We start from the raw sequence: 25513 nt of genomic DNA, 5'->3' as shown, positions 1-25513 counted from the left end.
GTCTAGTTTTCACACATAAGCAGCTTCAAATTTGATGGAAGTTTGAGTAGTATTTAAACTTAACTGGTCAAAAGGGGTCATTTATGAGGAAACATGGTCTATAGCTAATTTGTAGATAAAGGAACATGATGTTGTTATATAATAGGATGCTCAAATTTCTTATTACAGATCTTTCATTCTGTTTAATTATTTTACTGTAGAAGTTTTTCACACAGATGAGAACAAATTAAAAATATATATGGTTGTAATAAAATATTCTATGCTCATTGTTAAGATGTTTTTCACCTCTCAAGGTTGTGATTGTTAAGTACGTTTAAAATGTACAGTACATGTTACGGACAATACAACTGAGCCGTATGCATATTGAATAGCAGAATAATAGCAGTCATTTCTGTTTTTCCTTTAATAGCCTAGAATAAAATTCTTTTTAATCCACCTGTTGCCGTATGAAGGAGATATGTTTTGTTTTCCATGTCACTGGATTGTACTGTTTCACAGAAGTTTACAAAATAGCAACTCAGATCAGTCTTGAATTGCTTTTGTATGAGCAGTGAGCTTCTGTTGCTTTTGGATTAAGATGAGGATTTGGACTCCAAGGCCTATGAATAAGTAAGGTTTACCTAAGGCTAGGTAGGACAGTTATGACACTACTTGCAAAGAGAATTCTATACAAACCATGAATTGCAATTTTTCTGTAGAATTTTTAAATCAGTCAAATGGCTGTGTAATTTTCTATTACATTTTATGGTGGTTCTGAAACTGTGATGAACGTCTTTAGGAGGGGACTTTTTTCTCAGTTATGTTCCATGGGTTCTAAGAATATTTTCTATAAAAATTACTGTTCATTTTATTCCTTTTATGTTTGATTGGACCTTGTCTTTTAGAGATTGAGGATGCATTTATTTAAGCCTGTCAGAGAAATATATATATATATATATATGCATATAAATGGTAATTATATGTTTTTTTTACCAAGAGACTATACTTTATGGGATTTTTCCTAAGCAGAAAGCATTTTTTGGAGTCAGATACACAATAGTTTTGTTGCTTTTCTGTAAAGTTAAAATGCTATCTAGTGTTTGCTGAGGTTTACATTAAGTTTTGGTTTTCTAGCACTGCTGAGAAGATTTGTTCCACACTGTTTTAGTATATAAAGACAATATAGTATGGGTATGAGGAGGGAAGTTTGTTGTTTGACTGGTTATGTTGTTGTTTTGTTTTTGTAAAATTGTGTTGTTTCTCTAGTCAAGTTACATTCAAAACATTTTCTCATACTCACAGGAGAGATATAGCAGAAAATATTGAAAGTCTCATTGCAACAATATATACAATAGTCAACTCACTATTGTTTGCTGTATCTAGGTATTTATTAACGGCCATGTTACAAACTGTGCAGCATGTACAAGCACAGGGATTTTACTAGCTGACATAAACTGGGGTACTGGTTTCAGAAAAAAGCTGTTTAATATTATGTGATAATGGCTGGCTGGGAAAGATGAAGATTATGCAAGCAGCCTTCATGAAGAAGTTGTATTTGTAAATAGAATATGAAAGCCCATTTTGAATTACTTCATAAAATTTGATGGCTTCAAAATAACCTTTGTTCCATACAAACTGGTGGTCTTGTTTTCTAGAGGCGTGGATTAGAGCAGGATTGCTCTGCAGGTAGGACACACACATCAGAAGTGGGTCACAAGGATCATCCCAGCTAATGGGCAGAATGCAGCAAAAATTCCCCCACCTCTGTGACAGAGCTGGAGCCCGGGATGGGAAAAGCAAAAGCAACACATCCCTCTCCGCTCTCCTGCTCTCACTGTTTCTACTACTTCTCTGGCTGCAAGCCTGCACCCGTGTGTGCTTTCTGCACCTAAACCACCCACGCGTGGGCCCCGTTTCCACCAGTTTTCATTCATATGTGCTATGCTAAGATGATTTCCGAAAGATTCCTCCTGTAGGTAGTGCACGTTACCATGTGGACTGGGGAGGGAGTGAGCAGGTGGGTTTGTTTCCAGATGTGCCCGGGGTGTTGAGAACCCATGAGCCCAAACTGTGATAAACTGAGACCAGACCTGCAGTTTGGTTGCGTCAGGGCTGGTGTCACTAGATGGTGCTACTGAATGTTTTGCCCTGGAATTTGAAAAGAAAATGCCATGTTGCTGTTGGCTGTCTCCTGTGGTTTCTCCAGTGCTGTGTGCAGAGAAACAACAGGCTGGTATCTTCCTTAGTCTTTCTAATTAGCATTGCTCCCTCAGAACGAGGTGTTAGTGGTAGAACTCAAATTCCTTAAAGTCAGTCTACTGCTGGGGCGCCTGCGCCCACTTCGTTCCAAAGTCCATGTGGCTGCACGCAAGAAAAAGGAGTTAGAGGGAACATACCAAGGTTTGTGGCAGATTCTTCAGCCAGCCTAAGAGTCTATTTGGCAATGGAAAGGGAGAGATGCTCCATCTTGGGAAGATTTAAAGCCGAGCACAAGTCTTTGTAGTAGCCCCTGGAGGCATCTCCTGCTGTCCTTTGACTCCCTTGTGTAGATGCCGTTGTAATAGGCATTAGGAGTGAGGAGCATGCCTTCATCTCTTCTCTCCCTCTTCCCTGGCCCTTTTCCTCTTTTATCAGGAAAGCTGCCCCCCAGGACCCTGGAGAGTGGAAAGGTGCTTGCTGAGGGGCCGCTGAGCAGGGCATGTGGTGACTTGACCGAATTTTGAGGTAGTCAGTCCAAAGGTTCTTACCTCTGCCAGAAGATGTCAGAAATAAATTATGATTTCTCTTTATTTCACTTTTTAGATATATAGTCCAACATGTTCAACAATAGTGTGCAATAAGAGGGATCAAAATAAACTTTACACTTTTTAAATTGGAAGATCTGTAGAATATATTCCAAGGATGGCAATTAGTATACGTAGACTAAATGAGATAGCCTCAGTATTGTGTACTTTTTTATTTATTCATTCCTTCCACTTCTTACTTTCCTTCTTGTGACCTGTGACTCATTATTTTTTGCATTCTTTTTTCCCTCTTCCACATTTTGTCTTTTCTCTTAGAGTCTGTTCTCTCACTTTGTTCTTCTTTTTTGCTTTTCTGTTCTGTCTCCTAAATTGCACTCAACAATCACACCTCTCTGTCTATCACCTTCTTCCATGACTATTTTATTACTTCTAGCACTTTTTAAGTAGTTTATTCTTCTTTTTCATCCTTTGATAGGTACCTCTTTCAGGATTTCCTCTTCCTTCCCATCGTAGGCCTTTTTAGGTTAGCATTTTCCCTGCAGATTTGTCTCCTCCCTTTCAGCATTAGTTACTGAATTCCCTCTGCAGTAGGAAGAATGGGGGCAGACAGATACTAATTCGATCCCGAGGCAGCATCACCTGTAAAGGAGGAGAAGGAAACCTCGCATCTGAATTTAGCCCAGGCTTTTCTTTCTCCTGTTGGTACTGCTGGTGTCAGAGGAGGGAGCTGACTTCAGAAGACCGAAATGCCAGTCTGAAACATCAGTTAAGTCAAAGAGGAAAACAGCACTAGCCCTTTTAAGTGCTCACTGAGTGTAAATGTTAATATTGAGCTTTGTGAGATACAAAGTTGGGGGATTTAGAGACTCATTGGTTTCTTAAACCATGGCCATTACTATTTAATTAGTTATTTCTCTTACCAGAAGTTGAGATCCGCTTTTGCTCTTTCTAGCATTTGATTGCTACACTCCACAGTCTTCTTATCCAAAGTTTGTTAATAAATATTACATAACAGCAGATAGTGGATGATGTCCTCTAGTGGGGTGCACTGAATATGGAAATACTGCATTAGACTCCACTGCTTGACTTAGTCAAGTCTTCATTTATTTTGTGTATGTTGTCTGAACTTAGTGTGCCTCTTCTTTCTCCTCCCAAGGAGGAAGTGAACAGTGAGTGAAAATCTCTCTAGCTTGTCAGAGCAGGTACAGCTGAAAAAGCATCATCTGGGAATGCCTCTTCCACATACTATCAGTCCTTGTATGAGGACTATGTATGTACGGTAGGTGTGTAGATATCCTAAACAGTCACTTGGAAACCTTACTTAAAAGTCATCCATTTCAGCTTGGGCTTTTTTTTTTTTTTTTTTTTTTGATCAAGCTTGTCATGATAAAGAAAGCTGTGGTTAGGTCAGAAAAATTATTTAGCTTCAGGTAATAAAATTATTCTTCAGCTTTCGATCGTTATTTTCCATTCTGTCACTCCTGTGCCTTACAACCTCTTCACAAAGCCAGGCTCCTGAGGTGCCAATAGCAGGCACTGGGAGGAGGTTCAGTAAGCAGGGCCTAAAATAACACTTAAAAAGTAGGCGCGTTATGGAGAGAGGACAAAGATGATCATAGGTAGCAGCTGTACAAGGCAAAACTGTATTTCACAGTAATTGTACTGGCCTACTTGTGTCATCATAGGCTCAGTGCCATCCAAGATGCTCTCAGTAGCTCTCTACTTTCTTTTGAGATACTCTGTTTCTCTATCAATCTCTTGGCAATGACAGCAGATGCTCTCAGGACTAGTATGATGTATCCAAATTAAGGAGAGAGTGCTGAAAAATAGGAAAAAGTCTAATAAGATCATCAGGGGACTGGATAACTGGAATTTTACAAAAAGAGAGTAAGAGAACAAGCTTGTTAAATTAGGAAAAAGAAGAATGAGAAGAATATTGAAAAATATTGTTGATATAAATACTAGCAAGGGCAAAATACTATAGAAACTAAAAGAAAAGGCTGACCGTGAATAAACTTAGGTTAGAAGTTAAAGGAAGATTTCCAACCATTAGAACAATGATCCAGATCCAGGAACTATCTTCCTGTAAGAGTAGGAGAAGAAACAACCTGAACTGAATTTAAGAAGAATTTTGACAAATTTCCAAAAAGGACTGTATTGCACTGTTGCTTGCAGTAGTAAAATACTGGAATTTCTGGCTTTACTTGCCTTATCTCCCAGGTAACTTTCACTTTGGGCTACATTCTTCAAACACTTAAGAGTTTTTTTTAATTTTTATACTATTTGGGAACATTTTTCCAAAATGCCTTTTTTCAACACACATGCATCATCGCTTATAAAGAGTGTTCTGGGGAATGTTTTTTGTGGAAGTCTGTTTTTTATGAAAGCACACATTTAACCCTTTTCATTTCACCCTCAGCAATTTTCACAGTTGTTTTAGATTTTCTAATGGATAAGTGGGAGGTGCTCTGTTCTACCAGTTGGGGTTATTGTGGAGCTGGTACAAAAATGGACAGCTTTTTCTAGAAATCAAAAAAAATTTGCTCATCCATAGCATCATAACCATCTAACACAATAGACTGAGTTCTTTAAGCACGGGAACAATGAGCTAAGCTTTCATAACTCTGTGAAACAATCATTCTTGAAAATAGCAGTTTTCAGAAGATTTATTTGTTTCCTTTTGCTTGTGTTTTGCTGTAATTAGGATGAGCATTGGTTAAGCCCATCCACACATTCAATGAGAAGCCATGTTCAAAAAAATGAGTACTTTACTTCTAGACTATACCTCTAACAATCCTCAAACTGGAGCTCCAGTGCAAGACCCTATTTCGTCTGTCATTGTCACTGGGTTGCCCTTATTATATTGATATATTCGGAGACTTCCTGCATTTAAAAGACTAAAATGCTGCATCGTATTTTGCTACTATGTTTTCCTTTCATTTACATTTTTTAAAATGCCTTGGAATTTTGTCACAGTGCCTTCATGCATATGCATCACATGCCACTGCAGAAGACAGAACTCTTTATTTTTAGAACTTATGAAAAATGCATCCAAACTTCAAAGATGAATTAGAAATCAAGTTTTATGATTAGATATTTTGGGATTCAAATCATATGAGACCACTGGAATGTAGACAATAAAAAGGGTGCTATTAATGTATTTTTACAGAGAAAAAAAGATTTTGCAGAAATCCCAAGCAGTCTTCTAGGCATCCAGGAGACAGAAAATACATATGTGAAGCTAAAATGACAATTAGACTGCCTACAGTTTGTAGCTCGTAATAGTTTTAGTATGATTGGCTATTGTTTCTGGCCTGATATATCACTAAGCATGTGAAGTGTCCTGGAATAATCTATGTTCTGTATATCAGAATTCACTGAATCACAAACAGAATGACATAGTGTAACAATTTAAAAATTATCTGCAGGCATAGATAAAATTTCAGGGTTTAACTGCTTTACTAATACGTTTATAATAAATGTGACATTATTAAATAACACAATCATTATTAAACACCACAATAACATAATCTTTACTGTAAATATGTATTTTAGTGCCAGGTGAAAATTCACTATTTGTAAAGTTGGAAATGTTTTATTAATTTTCAGCTGTCAGAAAATTACAAATATAAATTCTGTACAAATGAATGCTTTTAATTAGGAATTTAACACATTAAACAAATAGCACAGCCCATTAGTAATTTGTGCTTACTAAATTTGGCAGTATTTTGTATTACAAATATTTCATCTCACTTCTCAAAAAAAAATTCTACAGATTCTGTTATGAAACCTGTTGTGTTTCTAAGCCTATTGGAGTGAAATAATGGATTACAGGGAGCTAGTAGTATAGAAAATAAACAGCATATTACTGAATAGAAATTATAATATTCAAAAATTTGAAATGTAATCAGCTTGAGATGGACAAGTAGGAAAGTCAGAATTGTATTCTCAAAGGTAGAATTTGCAGACAAATAAACATTTACACTTGTAGCCTTGTTCTTGGTACCTTTAAGACTTTTATTTTACTGTTTTCAAGGGAAAAAATCCGAGGTTGTTGTATTTCTGAAGATGTAAGATCTTTGAACTTTGTCCAATGCCTAGAGCTTGTGGAATTCATAAACTTCACCATTTGAAAGTGATTTGCTCTTCGAATGATTATGCAGTATGCCCAAGAAAGTTTCTCTTCCATGCTTAGAAACTGAACCCACAAAAAAACCCTGCAAAAACCCTTTACAAAGAAGGTTTTCTCTGGTCAAAACTGTCTCTCTCTGGGCCAGTTCATTAACCAGTATATGGTTGTCTGCTGAGAGCTATGCTCATTTACAAAACCTGCATATTAACTGTAATATTTAATTAGTTCTCACTCACAGTTCTTATAACTCTTCCCAGAGTAACAAAGGTGACTACTGCACACACAAAGAATCATGTTTTCAACTACTTACAGTTTATTCTCTGTAAACAGCAAAATATTTCATCAGATATACCTTAAACATTTCAAATTTGCTACATTCTGCAGTGTTTTAGTTGCGCTCACAAAATATTGTCTTCAGGCATTTAAAATAGGAACAGTGATTGAGTGACTAATGGGTAGACGTTATTTTCAAACATTAACTCTTCCTTTTTCATCTGCTTTGTATCCATACCTTCCTCAATAAAAATAAAGCATAGCAAAAGAATTCCACACCAGACAATAAGAAGGGAAAGTTTCATTCAGATGAAGTGATGATCGGCAAGAAAATATGAAAAAACTCGTGTAGTTAGCCTTGAACATAGCAGGCATTGGTGGTGACCATTAAAATGACTTCATAACTTACCAAGATGCAATGCGGTACTATAAAACAGTAGAAGCAGTTATTACAACAGAAGTGAATTGGGTTAACTTCTAGGCTTCTTAACATTACAGCCAGTTTAGTATAATTAAATGAAGGTGAGTTGGATGACTTTCCCATATTTACAGAGGAAATTTCTCCTAAACCTCTATTGCTCAGAGGTTCATAAGTGCACAAAGGAATGAGATTTTGTAGCTTTCCAAAGGTAGTGAAGGTACTTTCAAAAGAGACAATTTAGTCTGTGAGAAAAGACTTTTTAGGTCACATTGCATTTCACTTCCCAACGGGTACATTTGATGTCTCTCTGTTTACACAAAATACTTTTTTTTCAATTTCTCTCATGACTCAGGAGAGAGAGGTTCTTGATCTTGTATGCCTAGAACATAAAATCGAAGGAACTTATTAAATTATGAAACCAAAAGAGTTTATTGAGATTTTTATTAACAAAAATTATAAATTGTTCCTGATAGATGCCCAAAATACAATTTCCTTTTACCTTTTCAGTACTAGTTTCCATTACAAGTGGAAATGATAGGCTCAAAATATAGCCAAATAAATTTTACACAGCATCATTAACGTGCAATGCACAATGAGATGTACTGGTTTGCTAAAAACAGTCCTTTATTTTCTATACTATTGTAATAAATTTTCTTACACAAGCCTTTTAACAGTTCAGTGTTCCAATGAGACAGTCATTTTAAATTAATATTTCCATCACTCCTAAGCAGTTGTGATTTATGAAAAAGATCTGAAAAGATCTGATTATTATTCATACCAGCTATGCTTAAATGAATAGATTTATTTGCACCCATTGAAGTGTTGAACTGTTGAAGTTAAACTCCACAAACTGAACCACTTCCTTAGCCCATTGGATAAACACAGAGTATCAGGATCTGTAAATGCATTCTATCAAATATTTATTTTGCACTATAATTAACATTCTCCATTGCTTTTTTAGATTCTAGAAGGACAGTCTCTGCATCAAGGACTGCCTAAAGTCTTGTCTTCTGTCACTGTTACTGCATTGACTGAATCCTCTATGTGTAACTAGATTATATGCTAAAGAAGAGGCATGTTTGCTGGTGGAGTTGAACTTCCTTCTGAAATGAGAACATGCAGGCTGAGAAAAGCTGTCTTCCGTTGGGATGGCTACATACCTTAGAAGTTTTGCTGGCATGTCTACGCTGCAAAGATCTGCTGGGATAGCTATGGCCTAAGTTAGATAAGCAATAAAGAATAAAGAGAACAGAGAAAGAAGGGACAGATGAAGAGAAGGAGGAGAGTTAAAAGTAGGAAAGGGTTCTGCCGCATTGCAAGAGACCTATGAAGATGTAGGAGAAGATTTTTGAAAGGCATGAACGATAGCTAAGTGGCTAAATTTCTCTTTCTGCCTCTGAAAATCTGTCCTATTAATATTACACATACTGAGGTGAGATAAAGAGGAAGAATAGAGGACAGGAGAGAGAATGTTTTGGGGGAGGGATCTAAAGAGAGAGGCTGAAGACAGCTAATGAAGTGGAGAAATGTAATTCTTGTGGTAGTGTGAACAACACACCAGGATAAGGAAAAAGGGGAGCAAAAGACAGTCAGGAGCAAAGGGAAAAGTGGTGGGGCACAGGTAAAGCCGCCACATAAGGGAGAAGTTGAAACCAAGTCTTCAAAGCAGGTGCAAGTGATTTATCTGGAAAGACTTTAGTGCAGGTTGTGCTGGAATATCTGATGATGACAAGGTGAGTGCCCATGCCTAGCCTTGCCTGCCTGTAGATGCAGCTGCAGTGCATCACAGGGTGCAACCACTGCCCTAAATGCTTAGACAATAGTCTCCCTGGTTAAGCAGAATATAGAAACACAAGACCGTTATATCCATTATTCCACTGCTGGCTCACAACTAACTGCTTAACAAGGCAGAGTGTGTGCTGTTCTCTTCCAATGCAGGCAGGACTCGGAAACTACTGCTGTTAGTAGTAAACTGAGCTGGAAAGCAGCTGTACTGTAAATCTGAAAATTCTTGATTCAAGCGTTGCAAATGACCCAGTAATACAAGTAGTGATCATGTAATTAGAGGTTCTTGTTATGTTGGATTCAAAAGTAGAAATACAAACACTTCAGAGGTAACTTTTGAGAGCTTGAGATTATAACTTCTGTGCTCCTGTGACCCAACCAGAGGTAGGTTCCCCTCTGAAGTGAGCACTGACCAGAAAACTTAGTACTGTAGGACAGCTCTCATCAGCTGCAGTGTCTCACCTCACAGGTCCCCACTTTGAATCCAGCCCATTCTGTCAAGAGAAAAAAAGCTGCAGTATTGAGCTATTCCCATGTCACAGGCAGCAAGCATTTTTTGAAAGGTTGTATCATCACAGCTTGGTTGGTTAAGTTGTGCTGAAGGGCTGCATAACCTCCCTGAGTTTTGTTCCTTAAACTGTCTCCTACTAATTATAAACTCATTGGACTAGAACATAGGGTAAACACATAATTAGTGAAGCAGTCACCAAGCTTAATCAGGATTCTGCAGACACAAAGAATAATAAATGGTTGAGCAAGAGGGGTAAAGAACAAAAAAGCAGCTTTACACTACACAGTTTGGGTTAAAGTTCTACCTTGCAGGCAGACATAGGCATTCTGCCCACAGTGCTTCTGCCCACCCTCCTGTTTCTTACCTTCTTCTTATACTAAAGTTACAGCTTCCAATTTATGTCCATCATCTACCTCTGCTGTAAGCCAGTGGCTGGTTGATATTGCAGTTCTTTAGCATTTCTTCTGCAATAGTTGACAGTGTTTCACGGAGATGACACTCTCCCTCTTTGGAGACAGCCAGCTGCCACTATATTTTCTTCTCTCCCAATGGTGTATTTTGGCAGTAGATTTCCTTTGCAGCTGTGACTACAATTTGCATTTGGAGAGTATTGGTTTAGAAAGAGAAGATGTTTAACAGAGCTAACAATTATTGTTTTCAAATGGTTGGAAAGGTGATGAAAATTCCAGTCACTGCTTGTGCTTGTGGATTAAACACAAATATCGCTGGTTGCCATAAACGCTGCCTCTCTCTCCTGCTGTGACAGCTGAGAGCAGCTGAAACGCAGATGCCATATTAGCCTGTGTTTCAATGTGAAGCGACCTTCAGTGGGGATTTACTTCTCAGCCTGACTCCAGGGTTGTTAAACTCTTCAAGGACTACCAAACTATGCATGTGGAGGGCAAGGAAGCTGTAGTTGTTCTTAACCTCGGCGGAATAACTTGCTTATTCTGTAGGTGCTCTGCAAACTTGCAACTGTTGTTTTTACAATGGGCATAAGACCAAAAAAAAGTACTACTTAGTGTGTGTTAAAAGGTGTGTGATAAAGTGTGTGTGATAATACACTTTTTCTCCAAATGGAAAAGACTTTTGTACATGTTTAAAGAATTTAAATTATCCTATATAAGTTTTTGAGTAGCAAAAATATGAACAGAATGAAGTCCAAAGATATTTTGTTTCAAGCTTTTATTTCCTCTTTTGCTAGCAATTAATAGTAAACAAGAAATACAAGCTTATAATTACAGTTTTAGTAGTCGCTGCTTGGTTTAAAATGACCTTGAAGTGGTATTCTTTTTATCTTTTTTTTCCTTTGCTAATATGCATTCCAGCAAGGCTAATTCCCTTTTCTTTCTCCAAGAGCTTTGTTGGAGAGAAGACAAAACTTTGACTTTTCTGTCTTCGTATTTATAATAATCTTTTTCTTACCACGCTCTTAACATTTTGCTGCATCCACTTTTCTTCCATTGTGAATGTTACTTCTGCTGTAAGTCCAATTTTCTGCTTTTACCTCACAGTGCTTAAACTATCCATTCTCTTGTGCTCTGTTTTCATCAAGAACCAGCCCTTGGCAACTAGATAACAGCCTGATACTGAAGATTTCTTCTTTTCACACACTATAATACATCTTTTCTCTTCCAAAGAGATTTCTGGAGCTCATCAAATACCCTTGCTACAGAACAATGCATCCATGTGCTTTTTCTCTAATATCTTTTCTCTTCACAGAACTTTGAAAGAATGCTAACTTATTTATTGCTCCCTTCTAAAGAGAAAGTAAACAGTTTCATCACTCATGTTGAATCCTTTTGTGCTCCCTTTTTATAATGTAGGAGTGCTCTCTGGAAAGCTCTTGGCTGCAAGTTTGTTAAAGAAAGCCAATGATTTCTTTAATAATTAGTGCTACATGCATTATACAGGAACAAGGTCTTGCAAGTAATGCTCTTGCATTATCTTTTGCTTCAAGTCCTATGTTTACATGCTTTGATGAAGACAAACTGCCCATACCACAAAGCAGAAACACATGTGCTGAAAGGTGCTCAAAGATCATGTTACCCTACATCCTGCTACTATTTCTGCTCAGTATCCTCATCCTTTCCAGAGCAAAGCACTTTGATTTACGAATTGCAAATGGCAAAAAAAAGCAGCTACCAGAGGCTGGAAATGAAGTCAAAAAATCGCTTGTCTGTCCTGGCCACTTCCTCCTGGTGAGCACATGCAGCAGCATTGAGGGCGGGTGACGGAAGAACTTCTGCATTGTCTCAGCCTCCCTTTGTTAGTCAAGTTTAGCAGCCAGGTGGTGGTAGCCCACCTCGTCGGAGGGAGTCTGTTTGCCTGTCTTGCTGCTGAAGTTCCCTGACTGCATTCTGCTATGCCACAGAGTGCTCTGCAGAGCACAGGTCCCATAATAGTGAAATTGATACTATTTTCAGGTAGAAGTTTGATGAAGATGCATAGTTTTCTACCTGTCTGCCTTTAGATCTATAGTGATCTAAAAAAAGTTGGAACCCATTGTATAACTAACTGTCTTTGTTCTTTGCTCTCTGTGATATTTTCCTGTCTGTATATGATCAGTAAGCAAATTTTTTGTTTCATTTTTAATTGGATGATGGTTATAGGTTAAGGATCATGACCAACAAATGGTTATAATGCCATAGCTGAATATAGAGCTTCACAGTAAACAGAAGGGAAAAAAGAAACTGAACAAGCAAGCAAAAAATCCATTATCATGTTGAAGTATTCAATTAGAGAACATGAATACAATCATCATCAAAGAAATTAAGGTCTGAAGCAGAACAGATTTTTTTAAATTTTGTCAATAAGAGGTCAACACAAAGTAGAACTCTTGGCTTCTTTTGTATGTCTTTGCTCACTTAAACAGTTGTTTTTGTGCATGAATGTTTACTGTACAGCACTCGCTGTACATGCAGCCTTTCTGTATCTCTCTTCTGATGTCACAGTTGGACAATAGCTCAAGCAACTAAATCTACAGGAAACTTAGGGTATGTGACAATGCGCATTAAGGTGTCTAACTGCTAGAGATCTCACCACAGTAGCAGTACCTGCTGCATGGAGTTAAATAACTACATTCCTGGAATTATGCTGTAATCAATCAGGTGTTCCAGTTCAATTGCTAGTTGGTTCTTTCTGGAAAGTGTAAGTAAAATTTGCTCAAGTTTCCATGCACAAACTTGAAAAACTGAATTTTCCCACTTACAGGTTCTTGACGAACAGCCTTTTCCCTCCAACAAGCATAGAGTCAGTGGTTTAAACCAGAGAACTGTACTGGGCAGAAGAAAGGAGCACAGAACAAAATTGGGAAAGCCAGCAATAGCAATAAATCAGCCATGCCTGTTAAGTAGGATTTCTAGCTCCCCAGGTTGTTTTGGCAACAGTACTAACCTTAGTTGCCCTCCTACAGCAGTAAGTGGCTAATGAGGCGGCATAGTCTATCAATCACTGCTTCAGTCAGAGCAGAGTTACTGCAGAGTGTTGTCCAAGTTGGGGGTGGATCCATCTCTCAGTCTAAAAGGGCATGATGCTCTGGTACTTTACCTGCTGTCCTAGGTGAGGCAATCTGATACAGTCAGGAGAACTGATTTCAGAATTCAGCCCAGGCATTTCAGTTGGCCTCAGTCCTTCAGCTGTCTCGATCCTCCAAGTTTGTTTCAAAGCTGTGCTGAACTCGCAGATGGAAATGAGTAATACTCATGACCCAGAAAGGGCTGTATCATCCAAGACAGAGAGACTCCAAACTGCTTTTGTCATTTTATCTATGCAAGCAGAGCAAATCCAGGTTGTGAATTTGATCATAGGCTCCCTGTGTTGTGCATATAAATATCCCTGTTCTCTACAACCTTAGGCCAAATCATAGCTTTAGACCAAGCCTCCCATATGTCTGGGAGACGTATTTCACAATGGGATGCTCAGCAGCCAGCCTGCTGAGTGAGGAGCTGCTTAATCAGCAGGATATGCTAAAAACAGCAATGACTCATAAATCCTGCTTCTCCTCAGAACTGTCTTTCTTCAAGGTGAGATTTGCATCCTCTCCTGAAGGCAGGTGCCCAAGCTCTTTTTCTAAAAAGCTGAAGAGCGATGACTGCTGTCTTTCAGTGCACATGCAAAGATAGGCAGCAACGCCATTTTATGCAAAACCCAGTGATGAGAGAAGTCTCCTCAGTGAAGGAAACCTGAGGTCCAGGTCTGCCATCCATCTGAACAGATTCAAACCTATGTCACATCAGCTTTGTTTAGTCTAGAGAAGAGGTGGGAACATGACAGTCCATCAGTGGTTACTTAAGAGGCAGAGAAGATGGCTACCTGTACAAATCAAACATCAACTTTATATGCAGGAAAGAAGGAGGAGGTTACATTTTAGGAAAATCTTTTATCACTTGAGAGGGAAACCACTACCCACTTAAAAATATTGTAAAACAACCTTCCTTTAAGACAGGTTTTAGACAAACATCTGTCAGAAGTGTTCTCAGTGGTCTCATGGTGCAATTCATGCAGGATGGTCCCCACACAGTGCTCATTCCTCCTTTGGTTGGCATGGTTTTACTGTACACTTACATAGAAGAGTAACATTAATAAAGTAAGGAATTATTAGTGGCTGGGAATAAGAAGAGCTAGAACTGTACAAAAACCCTCTCTGCACCACTCCTCATATTAGTGCTGAAAGAGGCACAGCACAGTTTTGGAGCAATTAGTCATTAAATGACCTTTCTACCATGGGCAGAGTATTTTATTGCCAAGTCTGACTCAAGTGACCACATACAGCATTCTCACATGCAAAAATCCTGAAAGTTTTAAGTTTATGAAAGTCCCTGAATGACCATTCTGTCCCCAACTATAATTAAACAAAAATTATCCAACTGTTTTTTGTTTTTTCCTTGTGTTTTGTTACTTCCTCATCTTCATTCTGAAGTTTTCTCCTTTATTGCCGATACATTTTAGGTATAGCATTCCTGTGAATGGGATCCTTGCAAAATTGTTCATCTGTAGAAACAGCAACAGAACAAGAAATAATAATACTAACAGCAAAAAGTAGTACTGATGTTTTATAAACTGCCTCAGTTTAGAGTTCTCAGTTACTTTTAAAATAATTCCAGATGTAAATGTTTATAAGGACACCTTTTAAAAAGATGATTTTTCAAAATGTCTTAGGGGATCCCTCATTTTTGATCTCAAATTAGGATCTTTTTTTTTTTTCTTTTCAGTAGAAAAATGTTACAAGTTAGAAATTAATTGTCTCATAACTGATTGGTAATTTTCCCTCTTGTGCGTGGAAAGCTACTGGATGGCAAGCATATCACTCTCTACAGGAGGAAAAAGTATCAGTCATTATGGGACAATTAGTTCCAATTTCCACTATTTCTCTTTCTATGTGCTGATAAGATTGCCGTCAAAATGTCAGTACAGTAATTAACTATAAATATCAAGTAACTTTTTTATTTTTATTTTTAACTTAAAAAACAAATCTAAATGCAGATGCTTCCTGCGCTCCATGCTATTGTTTCTTGGATTGGTGGCATTCATGAAACAGTAATTCTATTTGGCTGCAATTAACAGAGGCTGTCACAGTCAGTCAGCTTATATTCATGGTTTTTGCAAGATTGTTCCTGATTTCAATGCTGATATGATGTGGCTGGAAAAAAAACCTGAAAATCTTTTTATCAGCATCACTATTTCTGAAAATTATATATATTTCCTCACAAAACCACAAGCTCTTTATAAGAAGATTCTTGGACTCAAACCATCATTGTTTGCTTTGACAGTCAAATCCTAATACTTGCTAAGGCACCTTATAGCATGGTAGCATATCATTAATGCACACATGGGAGATTTATACCTAGGATATATGCATATAGAGGGATGTATTTGTACACACACATGTACTTTATGTATATTTATTTGATATATGTGATGAGCTATTGAGATTTTTTAAAAATAAATTGCACCTATCTGAAATATCTGAATCCTTTATCACACACAATTTGCAAAGCTTGATCTGCATAATTCGGTCACAAGTGAGTATTTTTCCCATTAGTACACTTGGGTGACGCATGTTAAAGCTTTAACACCAAAAGCCAACTGTTTACATGTACAAAAACTTTTTTCTAAATGCCAGCAATGTAATTTTATCATAGGATCTGAAAAACTAGCTGAGCTGTTTCCTTCTTCCACCTACCACCAGTAATGCAGTCCAAATTTTATGCACTTGGCTACAAGAGTATAATCCCATATCTTCAGGTATAACTGTAATCTGCAATAGGTTCTTAGAGATATAATTGAGTGGCCTTTGAAAATTAATAAATAATTATATTCATGATGCAAAATCTTGCACAAGTTCTTTTATGCTTGTGTTACTGCAAATAAAACAGGAAAAGAAGCACTCAGTAGTGAAGTCTGAATACAGGAGTCATTTAATTCAGCATATATGACTGAATATACATAGGGAGCAGATCTTTTTTGGAAAGAAGGTGCCATTTTTATATAGTCACTTGTCAGAGTAGAATCACACTCTGAGGTGCCAGTTATTTTGAATCTGAAGTCCAACACTTAACTAATCTGTGAGGTAACACTGAATTGCACGTCTCGGCTCCCCATATTTGGTTCTGCATTGCATGCATCATCCTTCTTATTCCTAATTAATTTTTCTAATCCTGTGGTTGCTGAGTGCAGAAATTGGGCCAAGGAAGAAATACCAATAGACGGAAAATTCAAAGGGGAAATAGTGAATTTAGAATTGTGACCTACAGATACCAAAACAAGACTATTACTAGTGTCTCTCCCTGTTATTTTACAGTTTCTGTTATATTCTTCTTTATGAATTTTACTACTGCATAGTTAATCTCCATGGCACTTCACTAGTTTCTAGGCTTTATTAGGGACATTGATTGGACAGTAGCCAAATATGTGAATATAAACTGATTTTCTGAAATGTAAACAACAGGATTTTATTGATATAAAGGGCTTCATTATTTGTAGGATTACTCTAAAATGATTTTGAACAGCAAGAATTCTCTGTGGACTGTATTAGAATTTCATGCTTAAATGCAGTTGAACACTAATTTTTGTATGAGTTCTTTTGTCTTATACTGCTGTGTAAAGGAAGTCTGGAAGTAAATACCAGGGGAGTAGAAATGCAGATTACAGCTTCAGGAAACAAGATGCGAGTGTGAAAGATGACAGAATGATCATGTGGGAGGAAATTACTGTAGCTTCTTTCTTTCCTTCATTCCTATTCATAACTGGCTAGTATCAAGGACCTCAGTGATTTTGATGCAGCATTCGCAGTAATAGAGGAAGACAGAGGGGTTAAATTACACATATGCTGACACTTTGACAGGTTTGCTAACCTTACTGCTGCTGAAACATGACAACAATGTCAACATCCAGAGAGACAGACCTGTCTCTAGCCCCATTACCTTTAAAAATCAAAAGAAATACATGACTAAGAAATGTCTTATACTTAGGGGAAACTAATAGTTTCAGAACACAGTCAAGGAAACAGGCATTTATATTGCGAATCTGTGCAAGGGACTCGCAACTCTTGACTTGGCGCATTGTTGCTTGCTCTTGATTTTTATGTTTCTCCATACTGTGACTCCCATGGCTCCTGTATGCTCTTCTGCATTGCAGGAATGGAAGTTCAAAGTGCAGTCAAAAAATTACGGCTTTTAGCTGGAAAGAATTTACTGTTGGCCTCACTGTTCTCATTTAAATCAACAGCTCTCTTATCAACAACTTAACGGGTGATTCTGACAGTGCCATTTTGCAGAGCTCAGTACTGTAAAATATGCATAGATTAACTATTCATAGATTACATCATCAGACTGAGGTTCTTTCTGAAAATCAGAGCCAAAGTTTCTCTTGCACAGACTCTGCACTGTGAGATATTTTGGAGCCATGTATGTTGAACAGTTCCACCTTATTTAATAACAGGTGACAAGAAAATTTAAAGAGAAACATGTAGATTATGCTATGTACTAAGGATTTTGTCTTTCTCCAATTTTCGCTGTGTCCATAACCCTCCTAAAATAGTCAGATGGCTTGCTGTCCACTGGGTCCGCTTTCTGTGACATTTTATGGTTAGTTTTGAAACATGCGTAGAGATGAAATCATAATGTCTAATGATTTTGATTAAGTACAAGGCGTTTATCATGACAGTCATCTGTGAACTATGCTTATTCTACATATATTCTACATTTATTAAATATACAGTAAACAAAAAGTGCTAATAATAAATAAAGAGTAGGTTAAGAAAAGGACACAAAGATTTGGATATTATTTGGATATAACTCATACTCAGATAATAGGTTTGCAGTGTGAACATTAGACAGGAAATCTTAGAAGATTTCATTTTCTCACAACTTTTTAGATGCTTCTTATTGTTGCTCTCTCTGGATGTTGGAGGTGGACCAAAGCTGAAATTGATATCTCAATACATAAAACTTCTGTAGAGTTACACTGCCAGAAGCACCTGAAATAATAACTAAAAGGATGTCTCAAGAGAGAAGGAAATATGTTTGAACCTACAAAAACAAAGGATGAGTTTGGTTTGGCCGTTAAGTTTGGTTTTTTCTGCTATTTTTCTAAAGATGTTTGTTCCTATTTTAAGCAAATTCTAGAGACTGATACTGAGCTGATGACTAATAATGGGAAGATTGTTGCCTGGTCCAGGACTGTGCTGTAGATAACTTGGTCTAACTAGCTGTTGGCTCCCAAAACTAACAGTTTTGACTAACTGTCAAAAAATATTTCTGCCAAGCTCTCCTCCTCTCTGCTTCCTCGGAGTTGCAGCACTTCTGCCTGACTTGGTATGCAACTCCTCTTCCACCCCCACGTTTGCTTAGACTGAGGCTCACAAGTCCCCACCTCCATGCATGTGGGGGCCTCATCCCTACTGACTCACCACCACTTGGTCCTTCTCCTATCTGCAGCACCATATTCCTTCATCCTACTCCAGAATTAGTGATACTCCTTTGGCAGTACACCAGTCACATGGTCATTTCTAAAATTGAACAATAAAGTAGCCATGGACTTTTAGAGGAGATTTAGATGTTTTATGTTGCTCGTTCACTTGGTGTGTTCCCAGCTAATCTGCCACAGTCACAGCCTAGGGTCAGAGCTGTTATGGAGTCATCTGCAGCTTGTTGTCCAAAACAGAAATGCCATGTTTTGTAGGGCACTTATAGTTATTGCTACCATTAGTCCAAATGGAGCCCATAAATACAGTGCTTCGCGGAAGGAAGTTCATAAATGTTTTGAACCAAAATCAACTGTTCATATGTGCTGTCCAAAGACCCAAAGAAATGCTATAGTACTTTTGAAGCATCAGTGAAGGCACTTGTTGGTATGATCTGCTTTGCAAGAGGCTGTTTTTCAGTTTTCTACTTTACTATTTGACAAGAGAAAATCAGAATTTTAATGTATTATTCCTCTGTAGGACTCAGTGTTTTGGGTATTTAGATCTTTTCTGCCTGTGGCTGCTGCTGCTGTTAAACTGGTGATCATATAGCTGGTTAGTTTGAAATTGGAAGCGTGAGCTTTATGTTTGTGCATTGTTTTCACAATCAAACCAATGAAACTACTGATGTAGTATTACCAGCAAGCATTTTTACTAGCAAACCTGTTTTAAAGGGCTGATGTACAGCTGGGCTCTAGAAAGTGTCAACTGAGTTGATGGTTTATATGTGGCAGCAGGAGAAAGGTCTCTTCTCCACTAAAAGAGGCATCAAGACGTGATTCTGTGGGAGATGGAACATTTCTTGTGCATCTGTGGCAGCACAGACACCAGGACACCTGAATTCCGCCACCCAGGTTCTTCCTTTCAATTTTTTTTTTTTTTTTTGCAATAAATGTTGGGCTTTTCCTGTATCTTCTCTAAAGCAGTACTAAATATGGATTGTATTTTATGCTATTGTGGTGGTGCTGAAAAGGCTATTTTGATATGACATCTTTAGCATGACCTTCCTTTCTTCTGAAAATGTAGTTACAAACCTATCTTTATAAAAAGCCAAGAAAGGCTCTTTTCTGAGCTTGTCTTTTAAAATAAATGTCCGTTACTGAAGCTAGAAAGATAGCATATTTCATTAATGTGAAGATGAATGAGTAAAAAATGTATTATTAACACCCCAGAATACTTAAATCTAGGAAGAGATCGTTTATTGTAGATATCTTTAGACATTCTGGTAATGTTCCCATCTTCTTAATGATGAATTCCTTTCATTAAAAACATTCTAATGGAACAGGGTAAATTTTCAGTGTGGTATGAAACCTTTCTCTGGTAACAGTGCGTACTTACCGTGAACATATTGTCACTGCAAGCTAATAGTTTCTTTCTCTCTCAGTGCACAGCAGCTGTAAACAAAAATGACAGAGAAACTCCAGTGATATGTACATGGGCAATATTTTTTTTCTTGGATAAGTTTTGTGACTAGATTCTAAGCTAAATGTAACGGTGAAAGTGAACATATTTCGGATGCTGAATAAGCTGTACAGGAAATACCATTTAAGAACGTAGATGCAAATTTACAATTTCTCCTGCTTACTGAGGTGACCAGCTTTCTAACAGTTACAGCATTCATCATGGGAAGAATGGTAACAATCACTTCTGCAGATATCTAGAATTACCTATAGAAACACTGTATTTGTAAGCTTTCAACAATTTCATTCATTTTAATTTTTAGTATGGTAGAAAAATTTGAGACGCAGCAAGGTAAAAGGACACTCTCCAATAAATCTCTCATTATGAGGGAATGATTTGGTCAGCATGGGAGGTCTAACCTATTCATTCTCTCTTCACTCCATCCGATTTGCATTCAGGTGAAAAGAGAAGGAGCAAGCAAAATTGAATTATCTGGAAAACACCATGCGGTAGGGATGGCACCAATTTCCTGTCAATGGAATTAGAATCCACTAAATCATTGGCAGACAGACTATAATTTAACTGCAGAGAAATCATAAACACTCACTCTGCTTTCCTTCAGGCTTTTTTTTAAAATTCTATAATAAATCTCCCCAAGGTTTGCCAGAAGATGATACACCACTCTGCGTTTTACCTTCATACCAAAACCTGAAGATCCTGCTTTTGCATGATTCACTTTGAGCATTCCACATCTCTCTAATGAGTTTTATCATGTTGTTCAGTTTATTTTTCAAAAACAATTTAGAACATGTAAAAATTTCTCATGGGATTAGTGCCCCCATATTGTCCACACGCTAGCTTGACTATGCTTGAATGTTTGGGAAGAGCGGTTGGTGCCCCTGGACCACGTTCCTTCTGCTCTAACTTCCAGAGGCTACTCCATGCTCTGTAATCAACCATGTCTGAAGTCCTTCTCTTCTTTTCTGCTCCTCTCGTATGAGGTGGGTTCCAACAGGGCTCTTACTGTCAGGATCCATACTAGAATATTAAGGTAGTCAGCCAATGCTTTTTATCTCCATAAGGAAATCTCTTGCTTCTCGTGAATCTCCACAGTACATTTGTATATTATTCAGATGCTAAAACTTAGCAGCGCTTGTCTAGTGTGAAAGAGGAAACCTTGCTTCCTTTTCAGAGGAAATTACATAGAAGTTTAAGCTGATATTTATTTTTGTCAGAATTTTTCTTGCACATGGAAGAGCAGGATTCTAAATCCCTGGCCACCTTCAGACCATCATCTCCAGATTTTTAGTCAACACTTGCCTATTCCTGTATAGAAACTACAAGTATTGCTTCTAAACCTTCCATATATGTGTTCAGTGCTTTGTTTTCAATATATTTTGTAACCAGCATGCTTGAGGAATATAGTCTATGCTGTTTTTTATAGAAGCATGTAAATTAAATTTTACTCTTATTTATGACTACAAGTGCACATGCAACATGTAATGTTTCCTACCTACTAGTGTAATCATTATAATGAACAATGGAAATGGAAATCATAACTGAATTCTATGCCATTTCATTTTAACCTACATGTAATTTTTTATGCTTATACTTGCAACTGTCATCTCATAAATGGCACATAATCTGCTACTATTTTGTAGATCTTTACCTGCAGTGCACTGCAGAATTAAAGTAACCCTTATTTTATAAAAGGCCAATTTAAATCTAATTATCCAGTACACTGCAGTCTCTAAAAATACCACAGCGTTTATACCATTATTGTGGAATACTGCGGTACTGAAATAATAGAAGCTGTTAGATGTTGTCTCCGTGAGGGAGTGGGCATGTGCTCTTCAGAAACTTTTTTGCTGCAGAAAGCTTCTTCTGAGACAAGATTCTTTTTCAGCCCCTTCACACTTATTTAAAATACCAGGACAGTGTCATTGGCATGTAAAGGTTGAAGGCTCTGTAGCAAGTCTCAAAGCATTTGTGCATGCCTCATTAGATATAGTGACCTCTAACTGCACTAGGAATCTGCTGAGGGTTGTTCCCATTACTTTTTCTTTCTTTTAAATAAATGAAAGTGTAACACTTCAAATTTGTTCTTCTAATATATTTTCAAAATATAGCTCCAAAACTGGAAGCAAATAAATTACAACATTTGCCTTAATTTTTAATTAGCTGAAAGTCATCACTGCAAATTGTGTCTTCCATTACAAAACAAAATAGTCAACTGCCAGGCCTGAAATAATTGAGCAATATATTATAATTAAGCAATTTAATTTTGATTTAATTATGATATATCATACAACTTTCCTTCTGATTTAACTGACATTCATTGACAAAATGCTGTAATATAAAAAAACCACTAATGTTTACAGCTGATGGCTCTGCCCGTTTCACTTCATGGTATTTGGCATTCATCAGAGCATATGGAAAAAGTCTTCTAATCTGAAATAGCTGGCACATTATTTCATAGTACACAAATTATGCAGTACATGTTTTCTCTATTGTTATTGTGGGAAGCAAGTGGGGAAATCTTAGCAGACAGGGGACCTGAGCCAAAGTTCAGGGATATTAACTGGAATCTTTCCATCAACTTCAGTCAGCTTTAGATAGTGAACTGCTCCCATGTTGTTACCAGCAAACAGATAAGACTGCATGCTTATGAATATTTATGGAGCTAGAGCACATACATATTATGTGTCAACATCAACATGATTTTATATTAGGCTTGAGACTGCGAGGGCAAAGGCAGAAGCAGTGGGCAGGCAGGGAATGCTGCTTCATTCAATGCCGCATCAAAAAAATTGCTACAAAATAGCCACCAAATTGCTTCTTCAGAACAAGGCCAATCCCCTATTTGGCAAAAATCTTTTTCATAGGATGACAGTATTAGAGGATGGCGTCTATTCCAGAACACGCTTACGCACATGCCCCTGTTTGATGACAAGAATGGTCCAGGTGGTTTCAGAAGGTTAATTCTGGCTGCAGTTGGGTATGCGCTAACAGGTCTGCCTGGCTGCAGGCTTGTGGAAGTAACGTTGAAGGACAAAAAGCCCATCCTCATTTTGACTTAGTGATTTGAGCACTCTCGGCAACATCCACAAAAACAGTCACGTAAGGCAAGAGAGCTCATGATTCATCATATTGTACACAGTCAGATGCCCTTATGCCTCTTTAATTTTGATGTTTTGCAATTTTTTCATATGATGATGTTCAAATTTCTCAGCTTTGACAGGTCGAAGGCCAAGTTTCTTTTGGGACTGAGAGCAATTGTGTACTCAGAGCAATAATGAATATTTGTTATCTCTCAAACTCCTTTCTCCCACCAGTTTTCTGAAGAAAAACATAGCATGACTATTCAGATCAGTGATATTTAGGATGCAGCAGAAAATCAGAACAATGTGTTCAAAACCAATGTAAACTTTTCAGCCGACCTTCTTGTGATATTGAAATTGCATTGTGCATCTCATCTCCACCTTCATCCTGCTGGCCCAAAATTCATTGCTTTATACTGAAAGTTCAAGTAAAGGTTTTGCAAAATGCCCCTTGAACAACATTAAATCAAAAATATGCTGGTGTGGAATTGTATTTGTGACAGTCTTTCAGATTCTTAAATATGGCTGCATTTAGATATCCTACAGATGTCATAGCTTCGTGAATACACCAATGAGACCTGTGAATAATTTAACAGAGTATTGTCTGTAGCAAATGTCACACAAAGTTACTGGAAGGAAAATTGCCTTCAATAAGTGAAGATAGAAATGAATGCAAATCAATTTCTGTTTAATATACAACTCACTTAAATGGGAAACAATAGGTTATTACTTCGACAGGAAAGTTTGAAGTGTTTTTATTATATCCTTATCACTTCATTTATTTTATATAGAAACTTTGGCTATGGGTCTCCTCTTCTGTAACTCTCATAGATAAATAATCCTGTAAATACAAAGTGAAATTTGCACATAGAGAGCAGTTATCAGGCAATTTACTCATACTTTCAATATTGAAGAGCAAAAGGTAAATCTACATGAGAGTTTTATATGAATTTTGAGGTTTGAAACTCAGCAGTTTAAAATTCAACACTATAGGAGAAGAACTGTAAGCAATAAAATGATTCTGGCTGAAATTAACCCTGCAAAAGACTTTTCCCTGTGGTCTAATAAATATTGTATGAAGAACATGAAGCAATATGCTGATGCAGTTATATTTACCCAGGAAGCATGAGCACCGAGTGATATGCTGCCTATTTAGTATTTTATTGATATGAGATCCATTTTAATGATTTAAACATTTTCTTTTGTGTTTGTTTTGTTTTGTTTGTTTGTTTTCCGGCAGCTAACCCAAGGGTTAAAATGGTGAGTGAAAGTCATCATGAGGCCCTGGCAGCACCACCAGCTACCACAGTAGCAGCAGCCCCTCCGAGTAATGTCACCGAGCCAGCCACTCCTGGAGGAGGCAGCGGAAAAGAAGATGCATTTTCTAAGTTAAAAGAGAAGTTCATGAATGAACTGAATAAAATTCCACGTAAGTAATATTTGATTGATTAAAAAGCTTCTGCCAGCATAGTAGATTTAACTTGGTATTTTCTTCTTTGTCATTTGTCTAGGGCACATACTAAATGTTTTCTAGTCAAAAGTGGAAAAATGGGAAGATAAACCTGGTTTAGTAAAGTCCTTAGAACTAGTTGTAGTAGAAAAGATAGATAGGGACCAACTCAGATGTGATTTGACTCTATTCTTGGGATGGCAAATTGTTTTTGTAAGTTTTACAGATAAATTATTGTTGAATCATCAAAACTGGAATGGCACAGCTTTACAGTGGCCATCGGACCAATAAATAAACTATTATTACAAATGTGTGGGCACATTACCTTAAAGCAAAATTTGGCCAGAACTCATAAATGTTGAGAAAATAAAGTAACTGTGTATCTTTGGGGATTAGAAAAGGTAGAAAAGGTGGGGAAAAAATGCCTTTTTAACAAGGAAGTAGCTCTAATATATCATTAATAGGGGAAGATAGCCATACCTTTCCCTCTCAGTAATCCTGTTAGATCAACCGTGGAACTTTGTTGGCACGAGTTCCTCACCTGTACAGAATCCTTTAAAAGTACTGATGTAAAGTCAATAGAGTCCTTTTTGGTCTGTGCTAGAAAGTATAATAATAATTTTTACTTCAGAAGAACAAGTAAATGTAAAATATATTTAGGGAAGTACTGTATTGTATATAATAGTTTTCATTTTTAAAAGGTTATCATTTGTATAGAAGAATGTTGTATGACTGATAATGACAGGTAACA

The 25513-nt window shown here is 37.3% G+C and overlaps 1 protein-coding gene across 1 annotated transcript in view; it reads left to right on the top strand.

Annotated features, from left to right (window-relative positions):
* The window catches only part of SYT1 (synaptotagmin 1), a 360397-nt gene that overhangs the window by 198036 nt on the left and 136848 nt on the right, over positions 1-25513 (top strand). Inside the window, exon 4 of the mRNA XM_067313026.1 lies at positions 24553-24741. Coding sequence (XP_067169127.1) covers positions 24570-24741 — 172 coding nt within the window. The 5' untranslated portion in view covers positions 24553-24569. The remainder of the gene's footprint in view (positions 1-24552; positions 24742-25513) is intronic.

This window comes from Apteryx mantelli, chromosome 1, assembly GCF_036417845.1.
Source record: "Apteryx mantelli isolate bAptMan1 chromosome 1, bAptMan1.hap1, whole genome shotgun sequence".
In the NCBI taxonomy this organism is placed as follows: Eukaryota; Metazoa; Chordata; class Aves; order Apterygiformes; family Apterygidae; genus Apteryx; species Apteryx mantelli.
Note: the sequence above shows the minus strand (reverse complement) of the source record. Positions and strands in the feature narration are given on the sequence as shown.